The sequence below is a fragment of the Bremia lactucae genome, linkage group LG10, assembly GCF_004359215.1.
Source record: "Bremia lactucae strain SF5 linkage group LG10, whole genome shotgun sequence".
NCBI classification, from domain to species: Eukaryota; Oomycota; class Peronosporomycetes; order Peronosporales; family Peronosporaceae; genus Bremia; species Bremia lactucae.
The window spans coordinates 1,989,142-2,007,979 of NC_090619.1; the positions used below are offsets into that span (position 1 = coordinate 1,989,142).

The 18,838-nt window shown below is 43.4% G+C and overlaps 5 protein-coding genes across 5 annotated transcripts; 3 read left to right on the forward strand and 2 right to left on the reverse strand.

Moving 5' to 3' along the window:
• Positions 1–6,124: 6,124 nt before the first annotated feature.
• Positions 6,125–7,728, forward strand: CCR75_005910 (uncharacterized protein). The gene is made up of 9 exons (XM_067963984.1): positions 6,125–6,208; positions 6,304–6,412; positions 6,476–6,557; positions 6,628–6,710; positions 6,777–6,868; positions 6,942–7,081; positions 7,144–7,237; positions 7,313–7,432; positions 7,501–7,728. Exons 1-9 carry the CDS (start codon positions 6,164–6,166, stop codon positions 7,528–7,530), a joined length of 795 nt encoding a protein of 264 aa, XP_067814431.1. The 5' UTR covers positions 6,125–6,163; the 3' UTR covers positions 7,531–7,728.
• Positions 7,729–8,395: 667 nt separating this feature from the next.
• CCR75_005911 (uncharacterized protein) lies at positions 8,396–10,186 on the reverse strand (the record flags this gene model as incomplete). The annotated part of the gene is made up of 1 exon (XM_067963985.1): positions 8,396–10,186. One exon carries the CDS (start codon positions 10,184–10,186, stop codon positions 8,396–8,398), a length of 1,791 nt encoding a protein of 596 aa, XP_067814432.1.
• A 97-nt stretch (positions 10,187–10,283) lies between these two features.
• CCR75_005912 (uncharacterized protein) lies at positions 10,284–11,682 on the reverse strand (the record flags this gene model as incomplete). Its single annotated transcript, XM_067963986.1, has 9 exons — positions 10,284–10,362; positions 10,431–10,545; positions 10,608–10,731; positions 10,798–10,921; positions 10,985–11,075; positions 11,146–11,213; positions 11,273–11,376; positions 11,436–11,468; positions 11,539–11,682. 9 exons carry the CDS (start codon positions 11,680–11,682, stop codon positions 10,284–10,286), a joined length of 882 nt encoding a protein of 293 aa, XP_067814429.1.
• A 3,562-nt stretch (positions 11,683–15,244) lies between these two features.
• On the forward strand, positions 15,245–16,799 carry CCR75_005913 (uncharacterized protein; the record flags this gene model as incomplete). The annotated part of the gene is made up of 2 exons (XM_067963987.1): positions 15,245–16,155; positions 16,248–16,799. The coding sequence occupies 2 exons, from the start codon at positions 15,245–15,247 to the stop codon at positions 16,459–16,461; spliced, it is 1,125 nt and encodes a 374-aa protein (XP_067814430.1). The 3' UTR covers positions 16,462–16,799.
• Positions 16,800–17,107: 308 nt separating this feature from the next.
• On the forward strand, positions 17,108–18,286 carry CCR75_005914 (uncharacterized protein). The gene is made up of 2 exons (XM_067963988.1): positions 17,108–17,642; positions 17,712–18,286. The coding sequence occupies exons 1-2, from the start codon at positions 17,125–17,127 to the stop codon at positions 17,929–17,931; spliced, it is 738 nt and encodes a 245-aa protein (XP_067814428.1). The 5' UTR covers positions 17,108–17,124; the 3' UTR covers positions 17,932–18,286.
• The last annotated feature ends 552 nt before the right edge of the window (positions 18,287–18,838 follow it).

Here is an 18,838-nt window from a genome sequence, read left to right on the forward strand (position 1 = left end):
AGAGTTTCGGGACGACGCGTTTGCGTCATCCCAGGTACAGGGGTCTGTACCTGTTGTAATCTCAACAGTTCCGCCTGTTGAGAGCCTTGCTGATTCAGCAAGGCTACTTTTTCCTTCATCTCGTCAAGTTCATGTTGTATGAACTTGGCGACGGTTGAATGGAGGGCATCTCTGTCTAAGTTGGACAGTAATGCCAGGATTGCATCGTTTCCTACGGTCGAACTCATTCGTTCAACCGCACTCCTTTCTATATCACTTAGAAAGGAGTAGCTTTCAGGGGAAACGTGATGCGTATTCCCACTATCATCTAACATGTCCATGTTAGATGTGGGAAATGTGGTCCTTGGACGGACTACAAAGTGCTACCAGGTGTAACGGGGCACTATGACTTGTACTGTTTCAGTACAAGTCCACTTCACACTGCTTCAGTTGCGAGTGGTGCCCTACACTATTTCACGTACACTAGTACGTGCAGAGGAAGACTTCTCTTAAGGCAACTAGCTTTAATAGGGTAAAATGAAAACTGTATTAAATATAATTAAGGGTCTCTTGTTCTATCTTTGTAAATGCTACTTAATTATAATCTAATACTAAACATGTAACAGAATTCTTATATCTATCTTATCTGTAACTCTCTCTTTGATTACTTCTCCAGCTGATTAGTCTGCGGAATAAATAGGTATAATGGTCTATACCTATTTATGGATAAGAATTCTGAATATTACTATATACAGTAATATCCTCCAAATATTATCCACCTTTTAGATTATATATTAATTAACAACCTTTAAGTGTTAATTTCATGTAACGATACACCCCGTTGCAAGCCCTTGGTCCCAGGACCGCCTCATCCCAGCGCCTTAGGTGCTGAAGATTTATCCCACCCAGGCAGCCGTGACAGGATCGTGGTCGGGCCTGGCGGCGCTTCTGCGGCCGAAGCTGGAACACAGACCATGGTAGCAAAGTGATTGCCAAAAAGGGTTGAAGACTGACCCTGCCTGGCTTTCGTCCCCGATACAAGCTGTGGCAGGTCTACTCGACTGAGGCCACCCCTTTTACCCTCACCGGGAGGGGCTAACGCCAGTACGTAAACTATTTATATCACACTGCAGACTGGATAGTGTAATTCAATTAAAGGCTAAGCCCTTTTATATAAAAATTAGTACGTAAACTATTTATATCACACTGCAGATTGAATAGTTTATTCAATAAAAGGCTAGCCCTTTTATATAAAAAGTACGTAAACTATTTATATCACACTGCAGATTGGATAGTGTAATTTAATTAAAGGCTATGCCCTTTTATATATAAATATTAAAAGCGTATGATCCCTCTTAAGTAATCAATAACGTAAAGTTTAATGCCAGCATGGTATTGTCCAATGAATAAGCATGAGAACTAAGTGCAGTATCGTTGGCTATATTCTTATCACCACGTATTTCCTACTTTCCTTTCATACGCTACAGTACTTGTGGCCTCAGCTTCAAGTATTTATGGGTCGACAAAATAGTTTCACGACAGACGTTGTAAGGCAGATCTCCGCCAAAGCAGCAAAAAAATCGAAAACAAAACGTGAGAAAACAGTAAAAAAAAAACCGTCCGCAAGATAGAGCATTTTCACACATTCTTAACTTCTGAACTTTTTATGAGTGGCAGAGACAAGGCAATGTACAAAAATTTCAATCTGATTAAAAATAAATGCTGCCCCGTCAAGCGCACAATATATCTCGTCGCGATGTCCTCGTCACATTACGCAAGAATGTGTGAAGGAAGACTAAAGATATCTTATAACTTCTACGTCACAGCAACGAATTTGTGCATAGTAAGGCCGACGACGGGTCAAGCGAAACAGAGTCGCACAAGCGCCATTTAGACGCTGTGTTGCAGACTTTGGGTGACGCCGAAATGTAAATTCAACTTACAAATGTGCGTCATAGGGGTCCCAGAGATACGGGAACACATCGCGGTGTTTCCACAGAACTTAAAAAACGGGCTGTCTTTTAAAGCACCCCAGCCTTAAGCAGCGAATCGTTTATTTTTGTCTGTTCCAAGACACTCTCATCCATTGTTGACGACGAGCAACAGTCCACCAAGTTCTCTTCTGGAACTGTTGCGACATAAAACATTCTTAAATTAATTAAAGGGGAATTGTTTATAATATTCTGTCTGTTTAAAATTATACCAAATAATCCAACACAAAATAAAAAAAAAGTAAAAAAAAAATGATTTAATATGCTCATAAAACTACACTAACCAATTAAAATTTGCACCAATTTTAACCTTTCTATTAAGTTTACTTCGTGGATCTTTCGTTTTCTAAGTTCGGCAAGGAACAGATCCCACAATTTCTCCGGGAGATTTAATATCTTCTCGGCAAATTTCAAGACGTGCTGGAGACCCTCGACTGAGGATGCCTCCGCCATCTTGCCTTCGACATCCTCGAACAAGGTGTTCGTTAAAACGAGTGAGTGACCTTTGATCGTCCTTATTGTTGGGTACTCGATTTCGGAGTCACCACGACCTTTGACTGGGAAGCGGATGCCGTTGCTCTCTCCGCTAACGCACCCCTTCAAACCGCACCAGGCTTTCGAGTTCGTGCCAATTCTTTCGACGCTTGACTTCCTGTCAGCTTGCTATCTACTGCCACAGGCTCTCGGCTCGGTGCAGGACCATTAAACGCATGACTACTTGTCATTGTCCTTCTCACTACAACATTCTCTCTGAGCTGGGTAGGACTTGATGACGTTTGACATCCCGTCGACGCACCCTTTACAGGGTTCGACACAGCATTAGTTGCACAGGCCTCTCGCAGGAAGTCATCATTCCGGTGATCTGCGTAAAGTTAGCAACTATGCGTGTACGCCAGTCTATTCATGGTTGGTGTCATGCCAACCATGACATGCCTAGGATGAGGTCATACGGACTTTCCAACTCTCCATACCAAGAACCTTGAGCTTCTCTTTACACGAGAAGACACTAAAACTGAAGACGAGTTCAACTTGAACTTCGCTAGCATCTAAGACCACATGAAATGGTCTGTCTTGGTCTGTAATCACCAAGATCGGCGATTGCATCGAGTTTTGCTTATTACCTTCAGTAACAGTGTTTACAATCAGCATTCCATGATCATTTTAAATTTTTCTTCATCAAACAAGAAAAATATACTGTCATGTCGCCGCAGTTGTGCGAGTGTTTATGCAAGTACGCCGCTAAGCCGAGGAACCTCCGAAGTCCTTTGAAGTCGACTGGCAGGTCAGTCGGTGATCGCTTTAATTATTTTGGGATCAGGGCGTACACCGAGTAAATTGCTTAAAGATACGATTCGCTTATGAGCAGCTTATCATTAAAATAAAGTCGACATTCGACTACAAATACGAAGAGCTATTTGTCGTCCTACCGATGCAATTTATCACGGACGCGGAGACTACGTCGATAACTATAAAATAATACATAGGAAGCTCCATCGCAAAAGGAAATTACATGCAGTGCTAGAAGGAGGACCGACATATTCTAATTTTGCAGGGCTCCTACGAATGCAACGCAGAGTTGTCTATCAAGAAGAAAGCTATTTGCCTACCTCTTCTAAGTTTGCCCTGGCTCGGAATATTTTTTCCGACTCGTTTTAAATAGCAGAATGAAATATAATCCGGGCAGACCAGCTATGTAGCACTGGATGTGTCGGATAGTTGCCAGGTGTTTGTACCATAAAGCAGATAATTGATGGTTTTATTTTGGGAATTTGTAGGCGGGCACGCCTTAATGCGGCTACGCTCTACTTAAGCACACACCCTAGCACAGCGAGAAAACGGTTTGACCGAATTTTCTCACGTGCAGTGAGGTTGTGGTGGTGGGCGGCTTAACGACCTCACCCAACGCACTAAGTACCCTGATATACGTGTCGTCATGAAGGCGGTAGATCGGCTCCTCGTGCGCACTTATCAAGTAAAAAGTAGTTTTCGGACTGATTTATGTTTATCATATTAAATATAAACTTCTATGTTTAACCAATCCTAAAAGGTCATCTTTCTCGACAAACACTTGTATGTATTGCAAGCGAATCATCTAGATACCTCGCGAAACGGATGACGCTAGCCGCGGACAGCGAATGGTCGCGTCCGAGGCACACAGCCAAGCCGCGGCGGAGTCCGTCACTAAGACCAGAACGAGCTTAGGTGTGAGCAGGCTCGGAGCGAGGCTCTCAACAGTACTGTTGAGGACCTATCCTTCCGGCCGCATCAGCCGAGGCCCAATCTGATCCCCCTAACCCCAATCCTAACTCTGCTATTTAATAGTTCCTTTATTTAATCAAAATTGGTCGGTCCCAGCCATTTTAAATAAGGGAGACTCTACTTTACTCCATGAATAAACTTGCTGTTCTAAAAGCGCGGACCTAGAAATGTATAGCAAGTAAGGGACCCGCTCAAGTTCGATAGAACTGCAGCGCACACAATTGTACACTGGTTGTTAGCCGTGGAGAAATTGAGGTGCGGAGCAGCTCATCGAGGACGACACCCGGAAGGTGTCGTACGCCATGTCGCATTTGCGCTTTTAAGCCTCCGAGTGGGCTTACTCGGCGCTTGTGCCAGACGGTAAGGCGTTCCCTACATATACGACCTTTAAGACAAAAATTCGCGCCATGTATCAGCCGACGAACAGCGAAGTGTTGCTTCAGGTGCGCTTCTTTAGAGCGTGACAGGCGAAGCCTGTCACGCTCTGCACGTACTGCAAGAATATGTGCAGTAGATGCGCTCGCTTTTGGCCGTCATGAGTGTGGGTCCGATATCGGAGCCAAAAAGGTGCCCACGTTCATGATTGGACTGCGGCAGGGTCCATCGCGACAACGCCTTTTTAGAAAGGTGCCGTCGACGATGGAAGAGGCAATCCAAATTGCCTTAATTGATGAGCAATCCTTCAACAGTGCCTCGGTGACTGTTTGGTAAGCCGTCGGCCGAGAGGTCGGTAGCCACTCCTATGGAGTTGGGCAATGCAGACGTAGTCTGCTACATATGCGGCAAGCGCGGCCACATGATGGCTTGCTGCTATGCCAGAGTCCCTGCTGGGGCAAAGATGCCCAGCAAAAGGACTCGCTATCCGATATGTGATGGAAAGAACCAGCGTGCGAGACGCATGAATTCTGCATCGACCACTGTGGGGTCGGGAAATGCAGGAGCGCGGTAGCATGTGATGACCCCTCTCGTGGATTCGGGTGCATCACAGAATTATGTGAAGCTCGCGACTCTTAAAAAGAGACCGGCGATGTATGAGTCGCTTTGCCAGGATTGCAAGCAAAAGAGGCGACCGTTCATTTAGTGAACGGCGTGCTCGTAAAGTCTGAGGTTTTTACAATCGGCTGTCTGTTTGTAACGGAGCCACCTCGCTCCTTAGTCAGAGGAAGACTTAAGACTCTAAGAGTCACTTAGTTCTATAAAATTAATAAGTGTAACAGCTCAGTGAGTCGAACAAGCTCGAAGAGCTTAATGAATCCTAGTTCAAGGGACTCAGCAGCTCTTAGAACCAAGTGACAATTAGTGCCCGAGAGTATATACCTTAGGAAGGCTTATTACTCCCGCCGATCGCAGCGCAAGCCTTAGAAAGGCACTAGACACTTCAAGATTAAATGTAGAAATGAGCTTAAAAACTATAAATCCTTCCTAAATTTTATTTACATAGATTTTGGCGACCAGATCTCTATCTGGTGCCGGGCCACTCGTATTACCCATAGTTACTGGGATTTTGATAATATTACCAATTGAAGCAGTTTTAAGACTGTTTACAATTATTGAATTAAATATTAAACCTTTTCTTAACCAATCAATAGATGCCACCTCTGTCGAAGTGCACCCCTACATTGCGAGCATATTATTCTGAAAATTTCGGATTACGGATGTACGCTAGCCGTCATTCCCTTGAATGTGAATATACCTATGTGCATCAAATTCACAAGGGTTGGCCAATTTGTGCACCACACCCAAGTGGAGGTCTAAGTACTCGACATGAGTAATTGACCATCCTGTTAAGCACACCAAGTGTACTTAATGAGTTTGTGTGACATAGGGTAACTTTAGCCCGTTACACATTTACACTGTTGACTATCCATTTGAAATTGCTCTAATCCGGGAGGCCAAAGCAAATTGTAATTAAATTTCGGCTGGTCGACCTTGCAATGCGATGCTGTCAGATGATAATGGGCCCTGCAGGCACGGGCAAGGTGCTGTATAAGCTAAAACTCCTCTTTATTGACAATATTACGCAGCTTAAATAACGTTTAATTCGGAATCGTTTACTCTTTAACTGGCATGACAGTCTACCTACTGCTATAATATGCACGAGTTCTGCGCTGCGTCTGGACGCATGACATATGTGGTGAATCTGGACCCGGCCGCCGACCACTTTGAGTATCCTGTGGCCTTTGGTACGCCGGAATCGTCTATACCAAGATGCGGTATAAAGTGCTGATTTTGGTTGGATTTGCTAGACATCCGCGATTTGATTAGCGTTGAGGATGTAATGGAGGAATTGGGATATGGACCAAATGGCAGCCTCATTTATTGTATGGAGTGAGTGACGTAGGGCGCAATTTAAAAGTGCTTGTTAGCCAAATGCTGACCAGTAGAATGTCGCTATCAGGTATCTTGTCCAGAACTTTGACTGGTTGCAGGACCTTTTAGGCGAGTACAGCGACGAAGACTACTTCATATTTGACTGCCCAGGTTTTTGCTCTATCGGTATGGTTGCTTTATTTTCTGTGCTCATTGTGCACTTAATAATATGCATAGGTCAAATTGAATTGTACACGCACTTGCCGGTGATGAAACAACTCTGTGACTCGTTAAAGGATTTGGGATTCAACATTTGTTGCGTTTACTTAGTGAGTACCAATTTCTTGTCCGCCATTCAAATAAATCGATACGTGAATTTGTAAAATGCATTTGCTTACGCAGATCGACTCTTTATTTATTGTTGACCCGTCTAAGTTTATCTCCGGTGTACTGTGCTCGTTGTCGGCCATGGTACAACTCGAATTGCCCCACATCAATGTGATAACCAAGTGCGATTTGGTCGATGAGAAGGAGCTGTCAAAGTAAATAATCTGACAATAATGTCGTTGTTTTTGAAAAGGACGCTTACTTGATTATTGTTCAGATACTTGGACCCATCCGAAGGCTATCTTCTCGAAAGTCTTGCTAATGCGACAGATCCCAAGTGGCGCCCTTTAAGCGCAGCAATTTGCAATGTCGTACGTAAATTGGTCCTTTTCGGCTTAGACTGCTTTCTTGAACGGATGGCGTCACTTATGAAATCGTGTTTATAGATTAATGACTTCAGTATGGTCGCTTTTGTACCGATGAATATCAATCGCGAGGAAAGCATCGAGACCGTGCTGATGCACGTGGATCACGCCATCAACTACGGTGATGACTTGGAGCCTCATGTATTAAATTGTCAAGCTTAATTGTATATATGGACCTTGTGCTAATTGAGCTTTGCTATGTAATGCAGGAGCCAAAGAATCTAGACGCTGAAGAGTAGGTATATTTTAACAATCAGCTTCATTTTAGGCCTTATTAAAGTAATTTGCTTGCTGCTTTTTTGCTTCTCAGTATCTGTTAGACAGAACCTGATAACCTGTCCATTGATTTCAATTAGCTAAAATTTGATGGGAATTAAAAATTCTACATCTTGGTCTCTTACTTAAATTTTGCATTATAATTGTAAAACTCATAAATTAACAAATGAAAAAGCGAATTCGCATCTACTCTGATACCTCGTTATTGAATAGCGAGAAAGCGCCCCCGTAGTCCGTTCAACGGCCTACGCACATTCCATCCAACAAGGACATGTTGGATGAAAAGGAGAGAGCTTTCAAGTTCCCAAGAAGGCTATCACGCGCTCGTAACTAACACTTAAATCATATATTCATTTAATAAATTTATCGATCAAGTTAAGGGCAATGAATTGCAGAGCGCGTATTTGCCACCTTGATGACGCCGTCGCGGTTGTAAAATTCCTGCCTCACTCGAATAAAGGGACATGCATTTAAAAGAATAAATAAACCTTTTAGGAAAAAGCTGCATTATTTTGCGCTTAAGCGGCAACAATGAAGCGAGTAAGACAATTATTTCATAATTCTTTTGGCAATTCAATGTAGCAAGACGCCTTATTCCTAATCAGGTGTCCTGCTACATTAAATTGTCAAAGACTTTGTAATTGCTGCCATGTCAGATGTCTTATAAAAGAAACATTAAAAATGTGCACTTGTGTTTAATAGCATGCACTTAATATTATCAGCACGCGGCAGCATAATGGCGTTGATGTTAGGTTCAATGCTGAACATATAAGATTGTTCTGCATGACCTAACATCGGCTGTAAAATAACAAGTATAGTTGAAGCATATCAAATAATAGTTTGAAGTTGTGCCTTGTCCAGCTCCTCCGTGCTCGGTAGTACTTCTTCAGTAACTGCAATGTGATTTGCGGGGGATTGCAGACCACCGAAAGCTGGTTGCATGTACGTCACATCAAAAGTGTGCCAATTGCGAATGAAAGTGCCAGTAAATGTCTCATTGCACAGAGTCGGTATGTCTTCACTCTGATCATTTTCGCTGTAATCCTCGTCACGAAACTGGGGTCGCGACGTAAATACAGGATGACTATCAATTGCAGTCTCTTGCTCTCGCGTCTCATCTTCCTTCGATGATCGATGCGAGGCGTGGTGTTCTAAATTTCTCGAGTTTCGACGAAGAACAAAGTGACGAGAGCTTCGTTGCAGTATTCGTGCAGGATCTTCTTCCAAGTTTGAGTCCTCAGGAACATTGGAGTCCAATTGCCTTAATGCGCTGTGATGATTCGTGAGGTGAAGCTTGGACACGAGCGGGCCAGTAAGTCCGCCAATCACAATAGTCGTGAAGAGCACAACGACAAGAGTTGTCGATTCTATCAGACGACGGTGAGGTCCATATCGACCGGTATAGTTCCAATTCTTTGCAAGAGCGAAAGCGATTGATCCACGAAGACCCACAAACCACATGACACCCATGTATTTAAGAGGTATGCGGTCCGAAGGCTCGCGTGACCAATTCGAAAGTTTAAGAAGCGGAATTATGTTAAAGAATCGAGCCACGACACACGCAGCAAGCGTCATGGCGATAAAGTGCCAGTCAATATCGTCTACCCGAAGCGCAGCACCAATGCGTGCTTCCGGATGTCCGGAAAAGATCATGATCACGGACGTTCCCATAAAGACATAAACGATGTTTTCACATACAAACGAGATCGTGTGGAGCAAGTGGGTAAATGCATGTCGAGCTTCGCGTGACAGCGCGTTAAAATGGTAATGAGCTGTAATGGTACCCGAGAAAAAAAGTGCCACGATTCCACTCAAGTTTAGACTATCGGCCACGTAATACGTCAGCAAACTAAAAATTAAGCACAAACAGATTTCGTAGCTTGGGAATAAATGCAGCGACGAGAAGACCTTGCGCTTGAGCAGGAAGGCCCCACTTAACGTAATCGTCGCACTAATTAGCAATGACCCGACCAACATTCCGCTCGTATGGGTTGCCACTTGTAGCAGCTGTGTGAGACTTAGATCCGTGCCAACGTTCCATTGATGAAGAGTCTGGTAGAGGGCAATAGCCACGGCATTGTTGATCACGCTTTCTCCGAATACGAGGTTAAATAAAAGTGGCGGCACGTGCATTTTATTAAAGCAAGTCAACGTAGCCACGGGGTCGACAGCATTGATCAGTGTGCCAAACAGCAAAGCTTCGACCCACGAAAGCTTTGTGACTACCCTTGACGCCCCAGCAAGGTACAGCACACCGCCTGTAATTGTCGCCGCGACGACTGTACCTATGACTGCCGTGCTCATGATGGCTGGAAAGTTACGAAAGAACGCCTGGCGCTTAATTGAAAAGCCTCCTTCGTAGATAATTGGCGGCAACAAAACATTAAAGAAAAGGCTATTGTCCAGATTTAAGTGAGTGTGGAGCACCGCGTGCTTGCCGCCCATAATCATCAAAAGCCCCACGGCAAGGCCGAAGGCCATCGCAAAGCCGCTCTGAGACACTAAGTTGCATGAATATCGGTCGAGGACGAACGACACGACTACTAATACAAATAGCATGAGCAGTAGCAGCACCGCATCCTCCATCGTCGTCGCTTCATCATCTATTTCAGGCTCCATTATGCCTAGTAAGTAACCTTACAACTAGATTGGTCAATTTATTATTTGTGCGGATAGGGCAGGAGATAGACGTGACTTCGTGGGATAGAGGTTTTATTTAGTTGCGTTTCGGTGTGCGAACAGCGTGTGTACCCCCTCGTTTAAAACGCAAGTATCCCATGACTGCCGCGGCCATGCTGCATCCAAACCTAATCGCAGGACAGGTAAGTTTTGAGTTCATATATTGAAAAGTAATTTTTTGTACCAGGTTACAGCGTATCCCACGTGCTTTTCAGGAGTCATGTAAAACTCCAAATATGAAGTTATATTCTTTCGGACAAAGTTGGAAAGTGTTACATCTCCAGGCTTGTCATCTACCGCTGTTATAAAATATTAAAAAAAACGAGATTGAAGCACGAATAAAGAATGTTGAAATACATACCGAGGGCATCGACCATGACAGGCAAATCGGCCGCAGTGACACCCATGGCATCCGCTAGCTCTCCATGGTCTAAGTACGAGAATTGACGATTCTCCGGATCATTAGCAGGCGTAAACCTATTTTTCTGGGATATATTTAATATTATTATCGCAAGATTCAATCAATGTATGAGAACTGTGATTGCACTTACAACTTCGCCATGACGGAGCACTCCGACGAATGACACCATGCCATCTTCCTCCTTTTTGTCAAGAGCCATGTGCGCGTCGAGAAGATTGCGTGGAAGCCAGCCTCGATTAACAATAACCGGTGTTCTTCGCAACATGCAATGATTGAACCTTAAAATCCACACCCCCAGATACAAGCAAACTTCTCACCCGCTTTCCCGCTGCAGTAAGGAATAGACGTAGCCGCCAGATCTTACTCTCGCCACTGAATCACTTGGATCCGCCGGGGCAGAGCGAGGGTCTACCAAAAGAGTAAAGTTAATTAAGGAAGATGTGCTGAAAACATTACACATCACGAAAAAAAATTGTACACAAGTAGAAGGTGCTTCCGGGTTTAAAGTTGCCTTTAAGGCGAAGCTGACGAAATTCAATGTCGTCTCTGCAAAAATTAAACAATTAAGGCTAATCGTGTGATACCCACAAGTCTATCGAGCATACTTTTTGTTGCTCGCCGTCGAGTCCTCTGGCAGGTCAGCAACAGACTGAGACAACTCTTTTGTGCGCTGATTGATCAGATCCACCTTCCAGTAGTAACGCTCGATCTTCAATAAACGCATTGAGCATTCTTACGTTATTAAGTTAATTGTTTGAAATGTTGCACCTGCCACGTTCCAAGGTACGCCGCTGTTACGGCCTACAAGTCAAATGGAAGATATCATTCTTTAGTGATTATACCATTGGCATTGCCTATTTTTTTTACAAACCACAGCGCCGAAGAACGCTATGCCTGCGTAACGTGTAAAGGTACTATCAGCTTCGCTTTTGGTCTGTGCTGCTGGCGCTGTCGATGCTGCGTGGCGCTGCGTGCGAAAAGGTATCACTGTTCGCAGTACTCGTCGTCCCAGCATGTTTCAATAAAAAGTAGGGAATATAAAAAAATATTCAAGTATAATTAAATCGAAAAATATACCAGTAATAAAAAAATAAAAAGTATATACCAAAATAATTAATAAATAAAAAATATAACACGCATGTATAATATACGTACGAGTATACACAAGCTTAGGATCATGAAGAGATATGCTACACTTGATCTTAGCCATGAGGCAGAGAAGGTATCATGGAGAGATATGTATTAAAGGCTTTGTTATTCTAGAAATGTCATAAGCATACGACGGAGTTTTAGCATGCTTCAATCTAGCCACGTTATCAATAAACTTTCAAGTAGATTAAGACTCTGTAAGACTATTCCATTTACGTTTTCTGCTGTTCAGACGATATTTTTTTGACACATATCCTGTTCTAATTATCGTATGATCTTTAATGCTGCAATATGTATAATTCTGGCATGTTGCAAAACTTTGATGTCCCACCCCCGCTACCTCTTGCTGGCCACACATCAACGATTGTGTTTTGCTGCAATTAATACCAGCGACGGATAACGACGACCAGCAACAGCAAGCTAGCAGCTTCTTCGAGGATAGATGTTAGGCCAATAAAGCGTTATTCAAGCAGTTATTGAATACAATCGAAATTGCAACCGTTCGTATCGTGTTGTGTCAAGCGATAAACGGCGCTACAAGGCAGTGTGCACGCAACATGGCTGTACAAGTCCATGCGGTATGCGGATAGTGCGGCGCCTCTTCGTTGTGCAGCTTGCCTTTACGCATACGTTCAGCTCTCCGAAAAAGCTTGCAATGCACACCTGTCAAGTACCCGAATCGTCCAAGGCGTCGTGCAGATACGAGACTGCGAAAACAAATTGCTTTAAACCCTGCAATCAGAGATATGGCCATATCCTCTGGCAGTAAATTGAGATACCTGATAATCCAATTGAAGTTAAGGAACGAAGGGATTATCGATACCTATATGACTTGCGTTCACGCTCTTAAGAGGTTGAAGCTTGAGTTATTCGGAAGCGACATTGATCAATACAACCTCATTCCATCCTACGTGGATGAGCTGAAGATTCGAGGTCACAAATCCAAGCTTGATGTCGTACTAACAAATTAAAGCGGCTATGTGTCATTTTTCGGGAAGGGCTTTAAGCATATAAGCCATACAGAGCGTGGGATATCCGTGGATGGAACCTTTGTAAAGACGTCAGTCGGTGGAATTCTCCTTGTAGCGTGCTTTAGAAATAGAAACAACGAGATCAAAATAATCGGAGTTGGGATCGTATCGGTGAATGACGAATATAACTGGACCTGGTTTTTGAATTTCTTACTCTTCCACCTGCAGCCAGCTCCAGCATTCGTCATATCGGATAGGGACAAGGGACTTATAAAAGCTATGCAGACAGCGTCACCAGACGTCCCAGACTTTTTTTGCTTCGGCCATTTGATGGAGAATTTTAACAAGATATACAAGTCCATGGTCTTAGAGAATTTGGCATGGATATTGGCTGCTTCATGGAGAACAGTGGAGTACGAGAAGGTGGTAGCAAATATTGCAAGTGTGAACAGCAGTGCGTTGGCGTGGCTTCAGGAGGTTGGTTGAAAAATGGTCAACGGCTTACTCCCCATGCCCAAGATACAAAACTTTGACGTCAAATAACGTAAAATCCGTAAATAGCGTATTGAAGGGAATTCCGAGTCTCCCCGTCATCGACGTTTTGATGGAAATCGAACAACACGTGGCATGCAAGTGGTCTGAAACGTCAGGTAAGTGAGAGGGTAGGGAGTACTAACTCCATATGCATCGCGCAAGGTGGATAAAACATTGGCCGTTGCGAAATGTGGTGAAGTTGATGATACTCGACCTCATGCTTCATCGTCGCAATTCATTGTGTAGCTCAACTTTGTGAAAAATTTGTACGTTGCTCGTGTGGTCACTTCGAAGATGTTCGATCGCCTTGCGTTCATGCCCTACTAGCTCTGAGGCACTCCAAACAATTGCTCGACTTGGTCTAGTTGTTCCACGAAATCTGGAAATCATTAACGTATGCAACCACCTATTCTGAAAGATCCGAAGACAAAATATTGCCGATTGTGCTTAAAGGTGTCCTTACAAGAGGTGTGTGCAACGCTTTATGTATTTTTGAAAAAAGAGGGCGTCCAAAGAAGAAGCGGATCCCATCACAAAAAGCAACTGAAAGAATTGAAAAGTGCTAGATCGAAAGTGCGGAATGTGCCACCAATCTCGTCATAATTGTAGAACCTGCCCAAGGAAGGACGCATGATTGTATGCTTGTTATTCAAATCCAACGCGAAAAAAAAAGTTGACTTTCCCGTGGAGTTCAACAAAACATCTTTCCGCGGTATATCTATAGTACATAGTGCATGATAATTAGAGGTTTTTCATCCAAAACTGGGTTTTCTCGCCATAAAAACAGAGTACATGTACTAAAATTAATGCGAATGATATAAGACAAGTTTGTTGTTTCCTTCGTTCGATAAAGTAAATAGCATCGCCTTCAATCATATCTCTTTATCATCTCAAGCTTGTGTATACTCGTACGTATATTATACACGCGTGGTATATATAAATTTATTAATTATTTTGGTATGTAATTCAATTTTTTTAAATTTCGTATATTTTTTATATGAGAAATTACACAGAATAGAGCACCTTTAATCGACAATTCGCAAGAATAGGACACCTTTCTTTATTCACAGCATAGGACACTTTTTTCGCCAACCATAAGAGGGAACATACCACTGCCCTCCTCCCCAGTGATCACATATGAGCTTCCCGACAAGTTCTCCTATTGGGCCCAATCTGTCCACATGTCTTGCAAGGTTTCCTCTTCATTGCTTTCTGCTGAGAACCGCTTTCCTTGCGCCTCTTAACAGGTCGTTTTCGAGGCCGAGATACCTTTCGTGGTAAAAGTGGTGACAAAGAAAGATTACCGATTAAGACTGGAACGTATGGACGGTTGTATGTTTCGCAATAGGTGTCAACGGTGTAGAATTTGTTGACTGGTGTGATTGGGGCCACCATCATCTTCAATGAAAACGCACAGGCGTGGCGGCAAGACAAAGGAAGTTCTGATGCGTTCCACAGGTGCAGCTACCGATCGGACGATCCGGAGTTGGAAGATTAACCACATATTAGTGATTTGATTAACCTACGACTATTCCACAAGTTTGTTCCGCCGGGAAGACGTTGTGTATCCTAGCAGCATTCAACTCCTCACCAAATCTCTTCATCGCCATCGGCACCAACGGTGCAACCCAACCAATTGCGGACTGCGCCCGTCTTGAGGGAAGATGTCTCGGGGATTATCATCCGAGATTGCGAGGGGGAACCTTTAAGGACTTCCTTGCGTCGCTCGCGATGCTCAGATCAAAAAGACTAAAAAGTGTCATATCCTGTGAATAAAAAATTGTCCTATTCTGCGAATTTCCGATAAGAACTGTCTCTGTATAATTTTTTCTTTTTATATTCCCTAAAAAGTAATGTTTCAACGAAATAATATTATTTTTACTAATCATATTACATTGTACAACATAGTGTGAGGTCGTCAATATGGCTTCAGATGCCGATGGTCACGTGTTGGGCAATTTCCATTCGTACTACTCTTTTAACCCAGTTCACGAACGCTTGCGGTTTCTAAACAAAGATACAATTAATGCCTTAAGACGCGCACTTCTCGTGCACAAATCCTTTGAGGAAAAGAGCAGAGCGACGTCCACCGTGCTAGATGTCGGGTGTAATGAAGGCGATTTGACGATAGGTCTCTTTGAATGCTTGAGCGGACGTGCGGCACCAAATGAAATTAGCCAGGTTGATGGCATGACAAACTTTGACTTGACCAACATCAGCATACTAAATGAGCGCATGCAAAAGGACAAAAAATTGGTGGAGTACTTGATCCAGGATAAAGGAGACATCAGCCACTGTCGACGCTACATGTGCGAGCTGCAAATTGAAGGCCAATTTATGAGTCTTGGCGAAGGCGTTTCAAAAAAAGTAGCCAAAGCCAGAGCTGCAAAAATTGCGTTGCAAACGCTGGATGGCTTGAATGGTACGAACCAGAAACAACAGAAGGAGCCCAGTGGTGACGTAAAAAAAGAAGAGCTTTTATTGACGGAAAATGAGCTGGCGACAAGAATGCCTCTGATAATGCTTGGTGTTGATATTGACAAGAAACTGATCGAACGTGCTGCAAAGAAGCCCGTGCAGGTGATTGGAAATGATGTCATGCAGTTTTGCCACGTTGACGTCATGACGAACATGTTTGAAACGAAAGTCGCGTCATTTATCGAGTTGGCGCCGCGCTCGACGTTAGAAAGAAAGTTTGATCTTGTCACTTGTTTTAGTGTCACAATGTGGATACACTTAAATCATGGAGATGATGGACTCTGGAAATTTCTCGAGTCAATCAGTAGCATGACTGAGCACTTGATTATTGAGCCACAAACGTGGAAATGCTATCGGTACGTAACAGATTTTCAAGTTCATGAGAACGAAACTTGAAATTGTTTCGCGATACTGATTGTGTATTCCCAAATGTTTTTTTAATTACCAGTAATGCGCAAAAACGATTAAATCGCTTGCGGGTGGAAATCCCCGAGTCTTTTCACAAGATTCAAGTACGAATGGATGTCGTGGAAAAGATTGACGCGTTTTTGCTAGCCGTAGGCCGTTTCCGTCATAAAGCTTTCTTGGGTAAGACCAATTGGTCGCGAAATGTCGTGCTCTACAGCCGCACGCTTGTACCGGGGATCGCATATACCTTATGACCAAAAAGAAAGAGGCAGCATAAGCTGCAGCTGCCATGCATGAAAGACGATATCGCACTGGAAAGATTAACTGCGCAAGCCGGCAACATCCGTATTTTTTCTGCTTGATTGAGTCAATAGGCTGCATCCGTTCAGAATAATTCCCGTTGGGATTTTTCAGCTGGAATTAGCTATCAACAAGATATTTTGAACATCCTGTCAGCACCGGCTAAACTAAATAGAATTTGCATTGATTGGTGCTAGTTAAACTTCAATGCATAGTTAATCATGACTGAAACGCAAAAGCATCAAATGAATTTCCGACGAGCATCGTATGTAATTTCAAAGTTGCACCGTGGAACACCGTAATAATGGTCAAGGTTCCTTTGCATTTCTTCTGCAATGCTAATTACGAACAGAATATATCTCTAAATCTCTAATTCGTGCACATTATTATGCACACATGATGCCAAACCCATCGATGATATATTTCCAGAAGGCGGCGCTGTTCCGAGCGTGTTCACTTAAAATTTTTGATTTTTTGACAACAAATGATAGCTTAGTAACCCTAAGCATAATAGGTTACACAGGTCAGTAATATGCCAAATCTAGATTAAAAGTAGCCCAGGATACAGCAGCAACGTCGATCTCGGATAATCAAACCCAACCCATTTTTAACACGTGATGTCAGTCATAACTTTTTTTTTCCAATCTGTGCGCTGTATGGACGGCCCCAGCTTCTTCAGCGTAGCGCACAACACGCTCACGCGTACGGTGTTGCGAATGCGCGACGACGAACAGCGCACAGCCGACGCAATGCCGCTGGGCTCAGATGCGATCCAGGCCATAATGCTACTTTTCGCCATAACGCTGCTTCCCATGCTTGTACGCGTGCGAATCCTTTATACATTCTGCTGGGTGGCCTTCACAGTACTAGCACATGTGGCTGAATCAGAGGCAGCGTTGGGAATAGCAACGTCACTGGGTCTCTCCATTATGATGGGCTGGTACTCGCTTCGCGCGCTCGACCGTACAACGTTCTTGGGCATCCTGCAGGGCTGGTTTGGCTTTTTAAGTAAATATCGGCCATTCCGACTGCTGGCTAATTCTGTCGATCTCTTGCTGCACATGGGCGTGCCACTAACTCTCGCATTCTGCTATTTGCCGCTCGTGAGACTTTGGATGACTGCACCTATTTTGCTGTACGTAGGGCTTAGCAATTAAGTTGCCTAATCGGACATGTTTCTAACGCTTATTTTTGTGTCAAACAGGTTTTCACAGCTCTGGATTGTATTTGTTGCTGGTGGAGACCTCTGCCTTACCGGCAATGATATTTATCACATTTACCCGCCTCGGCCCAAGACTTTCTGGATAGCGGTCCGAAAAATCGAGATGATTTATAATTGTATAATTCCAGCATTGTGTGTTTGCATGTATCAAGCTGGCATTCATGAATTTGTCATCAACTGCTTTCTCAAGCCGAAAATGTGATTACACACCATTGAGATTCAAAATCGACTTCAAATCGATTATTGTGTTGGTATTGTTGGAGTCGCTTGACAGTCTATGTATACAACGAGATTGTGTGTACTAATTGGAATCGATCATTGTTAGTTACTTATAATTGTTAAGCCGATATTGAAAAGCTTAGAGGCAGAATCATCGAACTTACGACCTCGTTAACAATAATTTATTTTCATTTATCTAACAGATTCTTGGTGAATCTCATAGGATACGAGCCCAATTGCGTTCGACGCGAACGACGTACTACGTGATGATAGCTACTTCGTATGGGAAGCTCAGCGTGTAGGCGGGCACGTCGTAATGCGGTCACGCTCTACTTAAGCACACACCCTAGCACAGCGAGGAAGCGGTTAAACCTGCTTCTCTTGCGTGCAGTGAGGTAGTTGTGGTGGGCGCGCAAGCGACCTCACCCAACAAACTAAAAACTCTGGTAAAGTGTCGTCACCGGGAGCGGTAAACCGTCTCCTCGTGCGCACTTACCAAGTAGGAAGTAATTTTCAGACTGATTTATATTTAATAGAATTAAATATAAATACCTATTTTTACCAATTAAAATGATATCTCTATAGATATCATTTAATATGTATTGCAAGCGTATCTTTATCGATACCTCGCGTAACTGATGACGCTAAGCGTCATCCCTCCTAATGTGAATGCACCCATGTGCATAACATCCACAAGGGTTGGTCACAAATGTGCACCACACCCGAGTGTTGGGTCTAATTACTATTATTTAGTAATTGACCATCCCCTTAAGTACACTTGGTGTACTTAACGGGAATTGTGTAACATTAGGGCAACTTTAGCTCGTAACATATATGACGAGTTCGCGCCGCTGACACTTCGTGTCGACTGCTTTAATATAATTTACACT

Coding starts and splice junctions, on each gene's coding strand:
- CCR75_005910 (XM_067963984.1), top strand. CDS start 6,164: ATGCGATGCTGTCAGATGATAATGGGCCCTGCAGGCACGGGCAAG. Junction 6,413..6,475: donor TGAGTATCCTGTGGCCTTTG/GTACGCCGGAAT, acceptor TGGATTTGCTAG/ACATCCGCGATTTGATTAGC. Junction 7,238..7,312: donor GCGCAGCAATTTGCAATGTC/GTACGTAAATTG, acceptor TCGTGTTTATAG/ATTAATGACTTCAGTATGGT.
- CCR75_005914 (XM_067963988.1), top strand. CDS start 17,125: ATGTCAGTCATAACTTTTTTTTTCCAATCTGTGCGCTGTATGGACGGC. Junction 17,643..17,711: donor ATGACTGCACCTATTTTGCT/GTACGTAGGGCT, acceptor TGTGTCAAACAG/GTTTTCACAGCTCTGGATTG.